This window comes from Monodelphis domestica, chromosome 4, assembly GCF_027887165.1.
Source record: "Monodelphis domestica isolate mMonDom1 chromosome 4, mMonDom1.pri, whole genome shotgun sequence".
In the NCBI taxonomy this organism is placed as follows: Eukaryota; Metazoa; Chordata; class Mammalia; order Didelphimorphia; family Didelphidae; genus Monodelphis; species Monodelphis domestica.
Window position 1 is genome coordinate 305,802,252 of NC_077230.1, and position 17,013 is coordinate 305,819,264.

At 35.1% G+C, this 17,013-nt stretch overlaps 1 protein-coding gene across 1 annotated transcript in view; it reads left to right on the plus strand.

The window, feature by feature from the left end:
• The window catches only part of KL (klotho), a 57,361-nt gene extending 54,467 nt beyond the window's left edge, over positions 1–2,894 (plus strand). Inside the window, exon 5 of the mRNA XM_007495313.2 lies at positions 1,135–2,894. Within this exon, the coding sequence (XP_007495375.2) occupies positions 1,135–1,457 (323 nt within the window). The 3' untranslated portion in view covers positions 1,458–2,894. The remainder of the gene's footprint in view (positions 1–1,134) is intronic.
• The last annotated feature ends 14,119 nt before the right edge of the window (positions 2,895–17,013 follow it).

A 17,013-nucleotide genomic window follows, 5' to 3' on the forward strand; every position in this document is an offset into this window, starting at 1 on the left:
ATAAGTCCTTTGGAATTGATTGATTAGATTCTGTTTTTAAAAATTAAAGTTAAAAAAATCTTTTGATTTTGGATCCTCTCAGTTTCAAGAAATTCAGAGGGTTTTTTTTAAAGTTTTTTTTTAGTTAACTGTAGTTTTAATTCAAGTTGGGGTTCAGAGTAAAGGGTTTTAAACAAATTTTATTTTATGTATCATCATGAGATTAAGAATTGAGCAAAAGTATAATTAAAATTTTTATTTATGTCTAAATTGGATACCTATATGTTAGATTAATTTTTATTGGTTATTACTTTGACTTATCAATGACTGAACTTGGAGAAGTTATCTTATTTTAGAGTAAAACAAAGTCCCTCAGGAATAACACAATTTTCAAATTTTATATATTGTTACCCAAGAATTTAGTTATAATATGCTCAGCTTTAAGGGAAAAGATCTTGCCTTGGTCACTTAATGCCTTTGTGGTGTTAGGCAAGCCACTTTACCTCCCAAGGTCTCAGTTTGCTCATCTGGAAGTAGCAGAGATGTTTTTTAAATTTCATATCTTCTGACTCCAGTGCCCATTGTTCTAGTCCCTGACCTCCAGAAGCTCGGCATTTACATCATATTGAACTAATTAGATGATTGGAAAATGAGTCCTCCCTAAATTCATTACTCCATGTTTATGTGATTTGACAAAAGCATAACACATTTTGATATTTATAGAACTGGCCACAAGATTTAACAAATTCTTGATCTGCTTATTCTTGATCTTTTTCATATTTAATTTTTTCTAATTCTACTTTAGGTTTAATTAATTAATTTTATTTTTTTTAAAACTTTTACCTTCTGTTTTAGAATTAAGGCTCTAAGGCAGAAGAATAGTAAGAGCTAGACAACTGGGGTTAAGTGACTTGCCCAGGATCACACATCTAGGAAGTGTCTGACATTAGATTTGAACCCAGTACTTTGTGTCTCCTGGCGTGGTTCTCTATACACTGAGCCACTTAGCTGCTCCCATTTTGGGTTTTATTAAAACACTGGATATTTATCAGTTTCCAGGGTGACATTAAATGTATTTCCTTAAAATAATGTTTTTGCCATAGTACTTTAATAATCAATTTTCTTCCCTTTCATCCTCTCTCTTTTATTTTTCAGCCCATACATTGGATGGTGTCAGACTTTGTGGATACTTTGTTTATTCATTTAATGACCGCACAGCTCCCAAGTTTGGCCTCTATCATTATGCTGCAAATCAATTTGAGCCAAAGCCTTCCATGAATCATTACAGGAAAATTATTGACAACAATGGTTTTCCTGGTCCTGAAACTCAGAGAAGATTTTGTCCAGAGGAATTCATCTTATGCAATGAATGTAGTTTTTTCCAGACTCGAAAGTCTTTATTAGCCTTTATAGCTTTTCTACTTTTGGCATTTATTGCCACTCTTTCCCTAATTTTTTACTACTCTAGGAGAAGCTAAAGTAATTAGAAAGAGTTCTGGATTTTTTTTTTCAATCATCCTGTTGGGAATTCTGAAGAAATTAGGCACAGTATTTGCTGTTATTTTTGTAGTCATTTGCATACTCAGATATTGTGAAAGTGATTACACATGACTTCTACAGTAAAGCATTCTTTTTGTGCTGTGTAACAAAAATTTTGTAAGAGATGATTGTTTTCAAAATTTTGAATTTGAATATCCCTTTTCAAATTTAGTAATTGGACTACCTTTTTTCTTTGGATAAAATCTGAAATGTAAATTTAAAAATAGAGACAATCAAATCTATTAAAATTAATATAATTTTTAAAGGCATGAATTAAGAGGAAGCCTGCATATAACATGCACAAGGCTATAGAATGGTAGCTTTTCATTGGAAACATTCTATCCATTCATCCCTATTCCTAAATGGAACTGTTTCAAACAGAAGAAAAATCAGAAACCTTTTGATTAAAAGACTGGAACCAAATTACTTGACCCCAGTTCAACACCACAGTACATCATGGCATAGACTTCTTAGCTGATCTGAAAATTTTCCATGAAAAAATTGATTAAAAAATATAGAACAATGAGGGGAAAAAGTGCCTGCAAATTTGAAAAACATGTAATTTATCCTGAAGTAATACTGATAGTTACAAAGTTGGTATATATTTTTTATTGAATAGAACCAAATCTTATCTTACTTGTAATAGGGAAGTAACATGAAACATAGTGCATGAAGTGTAAAATTTAGAATGACTTGGAAACAAAGAATCAGGAGAAGAGGCTTATCTATAAATAATTAGCTTTAAGTCTAATGGTCACAAGAGATGATTTATTGTAAATTTTTCATATTCACCTCATGAATGCAAGCCTGGAAATGTGAGTTTATCTTGCCTGCAAGGAGTAAGAGAATTCCAAGTTTCAAAGAGCATATCATGCTGAGTTTATGTAAGTTCCATAATTTGTATTTTTAGTGTAGATATTTAAACATCACATGACTAAGTAGGCTGAATCCTAAGACACTGGAAAACTGAACACTAAGGGGTTTGGATATCCATATCTATATATATGTATATAAATATATATTTGTGTATAAAAGATATATTATATATTATGTTATATATATTTTGTTTTTGCTGTTAATCATTTGGAACTAATCTTTAATTAGCTCTTGACAATGTAAATTTTCAGTGAATCCTAGAAATGAATTTGAATTTTTCTCTGTACTTTAACATCTTTTAAATAGGACATTTAAATTTTATTGCTATTTTACAGGTACAATCTTACTTAAAGTGGTACTGGACAATGTCAGGCCTTATATTTAGGTCATCTGAGTTATGTCATGTTTATATTCTATTAATCAAAGCTTTAAGGAACATTATTTGACTTTCAGTATAACTGAATCTATGTAGTAACAGAATTATATTGTATTATAAAATATGATTTTGTTGTCGTTTGATCATTTTAGTTGTGCCTGACTATTATGATTCCATTTTGAGTTTTTCTTGGGAAAGATATGGTTCGCCATTTCTTTCTCCAGCTCTTTTTACAGATGAGGAAACCGAGACAAATAGGGTTAAATGACTTGCCCAGGGTCAGATAACTAGTATCAGATGAGTCTTCCTGATTCCAAGCCCAGTTTTTTATCTACTGAACCACCTCGCTGCCCATAAAACATAGTATCATCTACTATTCCACTGAAGCTATTTTCCCAATAGAGATTCCGCTATGGAAATGAACTTGGATTTCATTGGTATAGAGAACACCTTGGTGATACATCTTCCTCTTTCCATGCAAACTGGCATGTTCTCTACAATGGGGAGAGTTGCCTGAAGCCCTGCGAGGGACTTGTCACATCAAAGGGCTTGAACTTAGTTCTTCCTAGTTCCAAGATAGCATTTGTTTTTCTATAGGGTGCTGCCTCTTAGGATACGTAGATTTGGGCATTATCTGCATAGAGAACATAGTTAAAGTCATTGGAGTGAATGATACACTAAGATTAGAAATATAGAAGTAAAAAAGGAAAGAACCTTGGAAAATATCTACCTGAAGATGTTGGGAAGAAGAAATGGAGAAGCCATTATAGGACTTGGGTTTTGGCACTGAAAGAATATGGTAATATTTTAAAATATTTTCCTTAGGCTTAATGTTAGGAGATTTAGAAATTCAAGAATAATTAAAGGGCCTCTAAAAGTCCCTGAAATTTATCATATGTAGATTGGTAAATACAAGGATAAAAGTTTATGTCCCTAGTTCTTAAAGCATCATTCAGAAGCAAAGAAAGAATTAAACTTTCAGTTCATTATGATTTTCCCTTTTCTACTCCAAGTAAAATTATTTTTTCTCTCATTAAATTATAAATAGAAGTTACCAAAGATATATTTAATATGAATTGCATTGTTATTAAGGGTATGCACTCATAAGTAAGATTAAAGGTCTCTCCTCTTCCCCATTCCTTATAGTTTTTGGCCTTTCACTTCCATTCAATACTGAAAATTATTCTGACTAAATATTTCATGGAATTTTATTTATTTATTTCCTTTTTATTTAATTAATTAACTTAGAATATCTTTCCATGGTTACATGATTCATGTTCTTTTCCTCCCTTCCTTCTTCCCCCCTACCAGAGCCGATGAGCAATTCCACTGGGTTCTACATGTATCATTGTTCAAAACCTATTTCCATATTATTAATATTTGCAATAGAGTGATCATTTAAAGTAAAAATCCCAATCACATCCCCATTGAACCATGTGATCATTCATTTGTTTTTCATCTAATGCATGGAATTTTAAAAGACTGACACTATAGCAATGGTTTTAAAATATGACTATCTCAACATCTCCTCCTCCTCATGATCTCAGTGTCCTCATTCCTCCCTATTCTCCCAGTGCTTCTCCCTCATGAAAGTTTCTTTATGTTCATAGTCAAAGCCACATGGTCTGTCACATTGATTCACTAGCTAGCCCCTCCCTGGCTCTCCACCATTGCCAATCTACCAGTTTTTGATATCAGATAATCCTTACTATCAGTTTTCCCTGTTTATGCTAGTGAAAATGGATTTCTGCTTATTTCATTCACTATAAATTTGTTCCATTACCTAAATGGGACCCTCACTACTGCTCAGCAAATCTATTTCACACTTGGGTTTTCCTTCTTTAATTTCCCACAATATTGAATTAAACTTTTCCTCTCTCAAGCACCCAACTGTACTACTAGCCCCACACTTACCACACATGTGACAGCGTCCTTTCCCACATTTCTTCTTGCCCATGCCCAGTACCGGGTGCTTAGGCCAAACTGGAATATCCCCCATCCCCCATACATGGTCCCCATTCTTTTGCTTCCATGTCTTTAGTCATTCATTCCCTGGGCCAAGAATGCCTTTACTTACTTCTTAACATGTTGCTGTTGTTTCATCATTTCAGTTGTCTTCCACTCTTCCTTTGGGTTTTCTTGGCAAAGCTATTGCATTGAATTGGAATTGCCTTCTCCATATTAAAATGCAGCTCTTTTTTTAAAGCCTACCTCAAAGACTACCTTATCCACGAAGCTTTCCTTTCCAAATTTCCCCCTGTTGATCATGCCGTGTCTACCTTTAAACTGCCCACAGCACTTTGGAAAACTCCTAGGCACCTATGTGCTGTAGATTTTTTAGTGAAAGTGTCGTATTCTTCTGCTAGGCTGAAAATTCACACACGAGCAGGGATTTGCCTATCAGACCATTGTATCCCCTTAGTAACAGCACAATGCACTGGATGTTGCAAATGATTAATATATATTTATTGAAGTGAGATTAGAAGTGGTATTTGTATATGGGAAATGAATATTCAGATCAATATGGAAATGTGATTATTTTTTTATTCAAGAGAAAAGAACAAAACTCTTGTTATACTGTCTCATCTTTTAGCCCATTATGTTGAGAAATACATTTGCTTTCTTTTGTGCAAATGAAATACGTTGTATGTTGATAATGAAAAATCAAATTATGTGTAGAACAGATTAGTATTGACTTTATTTTTTTTAAGTTATATTAATTTATTGCTCCTCCAACTCTTTATGGTACTATATGTTCTCTCTAAATCCATTAACCAAGATTCACCTTGGATATTCAGGGAAGTAATTTTGAGATTTGATAAGTGTATTATAATAAGCAACCAAGTTATTGCTACCTCTTTGTTTTTATTTTAGGACTATTAACACTTGAAAAATTTTGCTTAGTAACCAAATTTCTAACAGGTCACTTTAGCCCTGTGGGTTAAATAGAATGTTATTGAGAAGAGTATGGGAGGGATATGAAACTTAAGAGTATTTAGCAGCTTGGTGGCTTCATGGATAGAGCACCAGGAGGTCCCGAGTTCAAATGTGGTCACAGAAACTTCCTAGATATATGACCTTGGACAAGTCACTTATAGTCCATTGCTTAGCCTTCTGCCTTGGTACTAATACATAGTATTGATTCTAAGATGCAAGGTAAGGGTTTAAAAAAAGAAACTTAAGAGTGCTCTGGTTGGAAGGTTAAAACTTCAGGGAAAGAAAGGCATTCATTTCTAAAGTCAAAGAGAAAGGTTAAAGCATTGGAAAAAAACCAAACAATTCAAATATATTGGCTGACAGGGCATAGAAAGGATGCTAACTTCATTGCTTGAGGACATACCCACAACTGATGAAATTAGAGCTCTATTACATTATTGCAATTTCAGATATAAACAAAACATCATGTGAATTTTGTGGTTCTTCAGGAAAAAAAAAAAAACATTCTAAGGTCATTTATTGCCTACAGGAGCTAAATGGGGCTCTGTCCTTATGAAATCAGTTCAAGGGGAAGGAGAGAGAGTTCACATCAGGGACCAAAGTAATTCTCCACTTCTGCTTGTTGATTACTGGGGCTAAGTTGGTGAATGGAACTCTACAGACTCAATTTCTCAAACTCTTTATATCAGTTCATCTAAGTAAATGCTCTAGGGATTTCTGCTGCATAATACTATTTTGTTATTCTATTTCTAGTTACTATTTGTCCCAAGAAATAATTTAACCATTTTTCTTTAAAAATAAAACCTAATTCAAAATTTGATGAGTGAGTGACATTTGACACTGGGAAAGAGTGATTGACTGGAAAGTTGATGATGGTTATCACTGACCATGTCAGATGGAAGAGTATTAATATCTGCCCTGAGACAAAGTGACTAACTTATTGGTGACACTGACCAGTTAAATTTAGAAAGTGAGGACAATATGGATGTTATTTTAAAAAACAAACTCACTCTTATCTTCCATCTTAGATGGAAACCCATGCTGGGGTTTGCTTCCAAGTCAGAAGAGTGGTAAGGGTTGGGTAATGGAGGTTAAGTGACTTGCCCAGGGCCACACAGCTGGAAAAGTGTGTAAGATAAGACTTGAACCCAGAACCATCTGACTCTCAATCCACTGAGCCACCTAGCTGTCCCCAGCAACTAATTTTTGAACCTTTGGTTTCCATTCAGACTGCTCTCTCATACAAAGAAGTGCTACTGTTTGAGTAAACATTCTTCTAGGGGTGAAAACCATTTCCAAAGGTATTCCTATATAAACATGGAAGATTGATATTTGCCAAAAATTACTTCATTATATACATAATAAAGTCCAGTGTTAAAAAATATTAAAGATTATCTCTACAAATGCTTCCCATGGTTTCCTTTGATGCTATAATGGATCAGTATTATGAATTTTTTGTCACTTACCTACTAAATGACGAGGATGCAAGTTTCAAAGGTGAATTGAAAAAAATGTAAATAGACAAACACTTGCATATACTCTAATCTTGATACAATTATCACTCTTTCCCAGCTCATTGCATCTCTTAGTAATTAAGAATATAAAGTACATGGTTTTATTACTGAAGGATTCTTACCATGGCAGAGACAAATTTGATTAGTCCTGAAATTCATGTTGTTGTTTTCTCCCCCACCCCGCCTTTGCTGCCCTCTCTCTCTTTCCTTTCTCTCTCTCTTTTTCTCTCTCTGTCTCTGTCTGTCTGTCTGTCTGTCTGTCTGTCTGTCTGTCTGTCTGTCTGTCTGTCTCTGTCTCTCTCCCTACCTCCCCCCACACCTCTCTCATTGTAGGATTCTGGAATTTTGTAGGTTCCTCTAAGTTGACTTAAACTAGTAGAAATAAGTGTTTAGATTTGCTTTATGAATAAAATAGAATATCATCTAGACTAGACATTCTGTAAACACTGACTCAATGGACTCTCTAGGAAAGTTTGCCAGGAGAGATTTCCAGCTCAGCATAATGCACCATCTGTTCTTTTCAAAGAATCACATAAAAGTATCACCTTTGAAACTTGCAAGCTCATCATTTAATAGGTAAATAACTGAAAATTCCTAACGCTGACCCATGATAGCATTAAAGGAAACCATGAGTAGTCTTTGTGGAGATAGTCTTTAATATGTCCTTCAATACTGTACTTTACACATAAAGTATAATTTTGGCAAATATCGATCTTCCACGTTTATATAGGAATCTCTTTGGAAGTGGTTTTCACCCCCAGAAGCATATATAATCAAACAGTTGCATTTCTTTGTATGAGGTAGTGGTGTAGCCCGAATGCAACCAAAAAGTATTTTTAGATGTACTTGGGTACACTCCACGTGTAAATTACAGCCTTGACTCACATCCAAGGTAGTTATTAGATGCTGAGCCTGAAGCATCTGAAGATCACATTATCATGCCCAAGACACAAAAGATGTGCAGTCAGCTTTTAAAAATTTAAATTGGATAGAATTATTGACTTCTTGTTAAGTGGCCCAGAGACCTCAAGTGTCACACTCATTTGAAAGCTGACAACAGTGATTAAAACAAAGCAGGTCACCAATATGGAATTAGTGAGCCAAGGAGGGGGAGCCGGGGAAGGAAGTAGAAAAGTTCAAAACAAAGTGATGAAAATGAATTATATTTTGTTTCCCTTCTCTTCCACTGACACAAACCCTATCTTCTAAGAAACACAGAAATGCCCCTGTTCCAAAGTCCTTCCAAACTTAAGGTTTTCTAGGAGACCGTTGTAATCTTTCCCAGTCCTTTCACTCAGCTCTTCTCTTTGCTCCCTTCCTACCTATCCCAAATTGAGAATTCCAACAGGTAATGAATGGGAATATCCCACAAATTCCTTTGTGTTCATGTGACCATGAAGTGTGTTACTAATTCAATCTGTGTTATGGGCTGCATTCTCTTGTTTTTTTTTGTTGCAGATGTTAGTGATTCAGCACTGTACCCAGATAAAATGTACTCAGATAAAATTCTCAAAGTGAATAAACATCAGAATTTTTTTCTTTTTGTTCATTGTTTTATAAGTGCCTGATTTACTATTCCATTTCAAGAGTAAAAGCAAGAAGCCAGCATCTTGATTAAGAAAATAAGGTATAAAAATTGCACCACTGTTGTTTTTAGTATTTCTGAAAAAAATATACATGTTGGTCAATTTTATGAAAGCAACCCCCTAAGACTTTTGTTGTGATTTAGAATTGTATATATTTTAATTCAAATTACTTTATGATATGAGTGAAATGTGACTTTCATTTCTGGATGCTGGTTATATGAGTTTATAACAATGAAATTATTTGCAAACTATATATTGTTCATAGCATTGATGATACTAGATGCTTCCATTTGGAGACATCAATGTTCCAGCACCTCCACATAACCCAAACTTAAGTCTTCTCCCTTTCCTAGCAAATGAGCTTCTCTTGGTAACTGCTCTATTTGTGATTATTGGCTCTGCCCATCATCCAGGCTCAGAACTGTTAAGTCATTTTGGACTCCTCCCTCTTTCTCAATTCAGTATTCAAGGAATTGCCAGGTCTTACCCATTTGACCTCCATAATGCATCTTAAATGCATTCTACCTTTGTCCCTTTGCATTCCCATCCTTTTAGCACTCTAGTCCAAGACCTGAACCTAACTAGTCTCTCTACTTCTGGTCTCTCCCATATTATACTATCCTATCATTTGCTGTCAGATTGATATTCTTCAAAAACTTTAAACATGTCCATACTTTGTTTAAAAGCCTTCAGTGATTTTCCCGAGTATTCAGAAAAGACCAAAAGCTCTAACTCAAGACCTCAGCAATCTAGCTTACAGTATACATTCTATAGCCCTCAGCCAAACGAGATTATTTGCCATTCCCAAACACGTCTTTCCCCTTCCCATCTCCATTCCTCTGTTTATGCCATTTCTTTTCATGGAAAAAGCTTAGCCCCCTCTTTCTACTTTTTGTATTTCTGCTCATCCTTCAGTGCTATCTCAAATACCAAATGATCCATGAAAACCTGAATTGTCCCAGGTCAAATGAACATTCAGGAACCTAGGTGACACAGTGGATAGATACAGTACTAGGCTAGGAATCAGAAGGACTCATATTTATGAGTTCAAATCCTGATTCAGATGATCACCAGATGTATGTCCCTGGAAAACTCCTTAAACCTATTTGCTTCAGTTTTCTCATCTGTAAAAATTGGCTGGAGAAGGAAATAGCAAACTACTCTAGGATCTTTGACAAGAAAACCCCAAAATGAGGTCCCAGAGAGTCAGATATGACTGAAACAACAACAAAGCTAATATCTCTCCTACAACCTCTTTTAGAATTCATACCTTTCTTGTGGTATTCGATTGGTATTGTATAATTGAAAATCTATTACCCTAAAAAAAGAACTACATTTCCTGGGAGCCCACTAACTTCCTGTCATTACATACTTCCTGTAGACAGGGAATAAATATCTAGTGGGCAGTCCTACCTGCTCTTCTGTTTGGCATGCAGCCAGAGGTATTGGTTGTGAGTGGGGATTTTGAAAATGGCTAACCAGCCATGGGCATATGGTCTTTATTTTGTATCCTCTTTATTCCTTGATTTCTAATTATATTTAATAAATCCCTTAAAATATATTGTTTTAATTATTACATATTAATTTTACTTTTTATAGTATCTTATGTCATGTGTTAGAGTTCTTTAGTATGTCTTATCTCTGCTGCTAGACACAAAGCCTTTTAAGTGGAAGGACTATCACATTCATTTTTATATTTCTCAAAATTCTTAGGTCAGTACCTTGAAAACAGTAGGCCTGCAATAAGTATTTGTTGAAGGAATCACTAATGAAAAAATGTGTGACCGGAAATCTATTGAACACGATCATTTAAAAAGGACTGGCTGACATATTTTGGTGTTCTCTAAAGCTACAGTTTGCTCTTTGTGATTTATCATTCCATTAACCAGAAATCTCTTTAATTAGCACTTCTGGATACATTGATAATTGGTATTCATAATGAGAACCATGGGACAGTCACTGCATGTACTGAACAGCCTTTTGAATGATCAAAAGATAAAATTCTCTTGGTATAATTTTCATCTTCTATGTATTTAATGTATTTGAGATACTCATAGGGTCTGAGGCTCATAGGAAAAGCAAAAATCATCTAGTCCAAACATCAGTCAAGGAAACTGAAGCTCAGAGGGACCAAATCTCCCATGGTCATACAGCTTATAAATGGCAAAACTGGAATTAAAACTTGGGTTTTCTAGTCTGAAATCAGGGACTCTTTCCACTACTCATACTTGGTTGATGTTTTAACACTGGCAAATTGCATAGAACATTTAATAATTGTTACTAATACGACTGCATGAATAACTCTAATTAATAGAGTTATATTCCAGTCTTTCAAGGATCTGTAATACTGTTGGGTTGGTTGTACCCTCCAGAACAATTATCACTTGCTTTTTGCGCCCAAGATTTTAGTCAAAAGTGAACTGTGGTAGTAACAATTAAAAAAAAAAAAACATTACTCAGTGTTCAATCCTGTGGTGATAAGCCTCTGTGAAAGCAAATAAATTGGTCTGCAGAAAATAGATATACTGCTATTGGGGCTATATGTGTCCCTGTCCAGCTTGGAAGTACTTGTGGTCCACTGATATAGCCTTTTACAATTACTCAAGCATAGCTTTGACCAACACCAACCGTTATTCTTCCACTTAGTAGATTTCGATGGATTTCTATGACTGGATGTAAATTCTGGCCCTACCCATACTAATCTTATTTTAGAGTATTCCCCTTCAGGCAGTACAGCCAAACTAGCCTTCTGCTGTTCTTTACATGTGACATTCCTTCTCCTGTCTTTGTACCTTAGAGCAGCTTGTCTGTCCCATACCTTTGAGAATCTGTAGCTTCCTCCAAAACTCAACTGAAACACCACCTCTTTCTTGATTTCCCAAATTGCTAGTGCCTTCCTCTCTCAACTTAACTAATGTTTATTTTTATCTGTATAATTTTCACTTACAAAACTGGGTGTCTTATTGAAGGATATTTGTCATAACAGTAGTCTCTTGCTAATTGAAATGTTCTTGTGCTTTGGGATTATGAGTTAATCCTTTGTTGATTCCTGTGACTAGGGGCAATATCAAAGAGAATCAATCAGTGATTGATCCCCGATGAGACTCCAAAATGTTAGCCATAGTTTAGACAGGAACTCTGACTCTGGACTTAAGTGGACTGTGTTTAGACCTGAGTCTAGTCTAGGGCTGAGTCCAAAACAAGGGGAGGGTTCAAGCTTTTCTTGCATTCCCCAGCTCACTAGGATTACACTCTGGAGTTCTGGAGGAAAATTTCTAGTGTCTCTTAAAAAGAATTAACAGGATTCTTCCTAAAAAAAGTATTCAATATACAAAGTAAATGTCATATATAGGATGACTGTTTACTTCCTCTTATAAAAAAAGAAATGTTTAAAAGACAAAAGACTTCATAAATACTGTATACGAATACGTTCTTGAAATGTAAACCCAATACCCACTGGCACTAATTCTATTGCCTTGGGAGATAAGGACAGTTTTGCAGGACTATGTTCCTGGTTTTTACTTTTACTTCTGACCTCAGTAGTGGGCAAATGACAAGTCTAGATCTCCTGGCAAGCAAGAGGAAAGCTTGACTTTCTTAGTTTTGCATTTAGAATCCTCTTCGGAGTTTCTCCTGTTAGTGTTGTACCTTTTCTCTCTCAAAGGGAATATAATTTCAGGTAGCACTCCTGTCAGGTGAGGAGCATTGACTCAGCAACTCCCAATCTCTTGAATTCACGATACTAGAAATATTTATCTCTTGTGATACTATTTAGTCAACTGTGCTCAGAGAAAGAATGTAAAGTCTAACCCTAGACTTGTCTAGACAGCCAAAGCTTTTTCTTATATGTGCTTATAGCCACCATGGTTTGTGGAGAGGAAGAGGAAAGAAATCCCACCTCCTCCTTTGCTCAAAATCTAAGTGAGGATCAACCTTATATCTATCTAATTGCAAATGACAATTGTTGGAATTGTTGTGGAAGGCCAGTGATGTACTGATGATTGAGCTATGAATCGATTCAACCATTATGGACAGAAATTTGGAACTACAACTCAAAAGTCACTGTGTGGCTGTGACCCAGAAATATCAATATTAGGTATATATCCTAAGGAAGTCAAAGATGGAAGGAAAGAAGACACACACACATTCAATAATATTGTGCTGTAAGAAATGATGATTATAAGGGTTTCAGGGAAATCTGGGAAGACTTGTATGGGCTCATTTTAAACAAAGTAAGCAAAATCAGCAGAAGAGTTTGAACAATGATCACAACAATGTAAAAAAGAAAACAACTTGGAAAGACTTCAGAACATTGATTAATTTTTAGTGACTAATAACTCCAGAAGATTGATGATGATGTATATTCCCTTCCTCTTGAAAGAGAGGTCATAGATAAGAGATGAAGAATGAAACAAATATTATTTAAAGCCTTAACCAAAGTTTTGATTTATTTTGCTTTACTATATTTACTATACTTAGTTTTAATAAGGGAGGGCTCCTGTTTGGAGTAGGGGAGTTAGTGGGCAATGAGGGTGATGCAAAAATAAAACAACCCTACAGTGAAACATCTATAAAACACAAAATAGAATTAAATTCAGAAGGGGAAATAGATAAACAGGGCAGTTCTCTTACTATGGCATAAATTTTAATATGTGTGTTTAATTAGTTCACTATTCCCTATAAGAATCCTCTTTTCTTTGTATATAAAAATGTTTTTGCTTATTAGGTTTGAAATAGAAAATTTTTTTTTAAAAAAGAAGAAACTTAGTGATGTAAAAATAAAAGGTAGACTGTAAAAATAATATAGCAATAAATTGATTATGGGTTATAAACTGATTTAGATAATCTGCTTACTGTACTTACAAAGTATCTTCAGCTTATATCAGTGAAGTGAAGCTCATAAGTGAACTCTTCAGGGCCAGGTGCAAGGATGCTAAAGAGACTCTTGTTATAAAAAATAAAATATTTTTTGAAAATGTAAGGACTCTTCCAGGTAAACATGGTGGCAGTCTAGATGCAGGACTATTCCTCTCCTCAAAACCTACCGATATAGACTATCTCAAAAGACCAAAAAAACCAAATTCATATGAATGAAGGTTCTCTACAGTAGGGCACAGCATTGAAGGTATGTGGGATTTGGGCATTTCCACACTATAAGGCGGTGAAAAAGCTCCCACCAAAACACGAGCTGATCTATTCCCCACACACAAACCCCACCGATGGAGTCAGAGTCAGAGCCAGCATGGGCTAGAATCAGTGAGTGAGCAAGGGCAATCTTTAGAATGAGTGAGGGGGCACCTCTAGGTCTTTGTCAGCTGACTAAGACCACCAAAGACCTACCCCTGAGAGCAGTTAGACCTGAAACCCCAGCAGGCTAAAGAGTGCAGACTGTGGGTTCTAACAGGGAGAAAGCACAGAGAAGGGCAGCAAATAGCAGAAGCTGTAGAGATTCAAGAGTTGGCCTCAGGCAAAATCCTTGCTCCTTAGCTCCATACACAGAGAGCCTGCCCATCTCACTCAGATTTCTGACTGGAAAGGGAAGGGAAAACCACCACAGTGATGGCAAATAGTCCCCAGGAACAACAACTTCCCAACACCAAGAAAAACAAGAAGAAGGGGTTGACCCTGGATAATTTTTATGGAGGAAAAGCCCAGGCTACAGAGGAAATAGAAGAGGAAATACAAATAAATGCACCAAAACCTTCCAAAAAATGGAAATTGTCCACAAGCTCTTGAAGAATTTAAATTCGAGCTTATAAAAAAAATGGAAGCCTTCTGGCAAGAAAAGTGGTAAATAGTTCAAAAAGAAAATATCAGTTTAAAGGGCAAGAACTCCCAATTGTAGAAAAAGCTGGAAGCCACAAAAAGCAGGATAGACCAAACTGAAAAGGAAAATCAAAAGATTACAGTGGAAAACCAGTCTTTAAAGACCAGAATTAGGCAATTAGAAGCCAATGATCTTTCAAAACAGCAAGAATTAATAAAGCAAAGTCAAGAAACTGACAAAATAGAAGAAAGCATAAAATATCTCACGGACAGGATGACAGATCAGGAAAACAAATCATGAAGAGACAATTTGAGAATCATTGGGCTACCTGAAAACCCAGAAGTAAACAGAAATCTTGACATCATGCTACAAGAAATTATCCAAGAAAACTGCCCTGATGTTCTTGAATAAAGGGGGAAAATGGACATTGAAAAAGTTCACAGAACACCCTCTACACTAAATACTCAAAAGAAATCCCACAGGAATATAATAGCCAAATTCAAGAACTTCCAAGGCAAGGAGAAAATTTCACAAGAAGCCAAAAAGAGACAATTCAAATATCAATGAGCAGCAATCAGGATTACACAAGATCTGGCAGCTTCCACACTAAAGGACCACAAGGCTTGAAATATGATATTCAGAAAGGCAAAAGAATTGGGTTTTTAAATCCATCAAAACTATCCATCAAAACTGATTATACTTCCAGGGGAAAGAATGGTCATTAAACAAAATAGAAGATTTCCAAGTATTTCTAAAGAAAAGACCAGAACTAAGTGGAAAGTTTGATATCCAAACCCAAAGATCAAGAGAAACATGAAAAGGTACATAAGAAAGAGAGGGAAAAGGGGAAAATGTTTTTTATTCAAACTTTCTTCTTTAAGGGCTTCAATAAGATCAAATTATCTATGTTAATATGTTGGGAAAATGTTATATATAATGCTCAGAAATTATATTCACTATTATAATAATTAGAAGAATCATGCATAGGAGGATATTGGGGTAATAAGTGCTCTAAGATGATATGCAAAAAAAAAGAAAAAGGGGGGAATCGAAGATGACACTAAGAGATACTTGAAGAAATAAAATAAATAGGATGATTTTTAACACGCAAAGATACACATGGGAAGAGGAGGGGAAGAATACTCTTATAAGAAGCAGAGGAAGAGAGTGCTAATTGGTAATACTTAAAACTTACTCTCAGTGAAATCAATTCTGAGAGGGAAGAGCATCTAGATTCTTTGGGGTTTTTAATTCTATCTTACCCTACAGGGAAAGTAAGAAGGGAAAAACTAAGGGATGACAGGGAATACAAAAAGGGAGGGAAAGAGAGGGGGAAAGGAAATTAACAGACCCTAAAAAAATAAGAAGGGAACAAAAAGGGAGGGGGCAGAAAGGGAAGCATATTAAGGGTGGGGATTAGGGGGACTGATTAAAAGCAAACCACTGGTTTAAAAGGATATAGCAAAAGAAGAAAGGACAGAACTAGGAAAGGATATCAAAATGCTAGGGAATTCACAAGTGGCAATCATAACATTGAATGTGAATGGGATGAACTCACCCATAAAATGAAAACAAACAGGAGAGTGGATTAGAAACCAAAATCCTACCATATGTTGTCTACAAGAAACACACTTGAGGCGGGTAGACATTCACAAGGTTAGAATTAAAGATTGGAACAAAACCTATTGGGCCTCAACTGATAGAAAAAAGGCAGTAGTTGCAATCATGATATATGACAAAGCCAAAGTAAAAATAGATCTGATTAAAAGGGATAGAGAAGGTAACTACATCCTGATAAAAGGGAGTATAGACAATGAAAAAATATCAGTAATCAACATGTATGCATCAAATGATATAACATCCAAATTTCTAAAGGAAAAACTAGTGGAGTTGAAGGAGGGACTAGATAGTAAAACTATACTAGTGGGAGATCTGAACTTACCACTATCAAATTTAGATAAATCAAATAAAAAATAAATAAGAAAGATGTAAGAGATGTGAATGAAATCTTAGAAAAATTAGAGTTAATAGAAATATGGAGAAAATTAAACAGGGACAAAAAGGAATACACATTCTTTCCAGTAGCACATGGTACACTCACAAAGATTGACCATGTACTTGGGCATAAAAACATGGCAAACAAATTCAGAAAAGCAGAAACAATAAATGCAATCTTTTCAGATCATAATGCAATAAAATAATAATCAGTAAGGGTAAATGGAGAGCCAAATAAAAATTAATTGGAAGTTAAATAATATGATCCTCCAAAATCGATTAGTTAGAGAACAAATCATAGAAACAATTAATGATTTCAGTGAAGAAAATGACAATGATGAGACATTCTTTCAAAATCTATGGGATGCAGCCAAAACAGTACTCAGGGGAAAATTTATACCCTTGAGTTCATATATTAACGAATTTGGGAAGGCAGAGATCAAT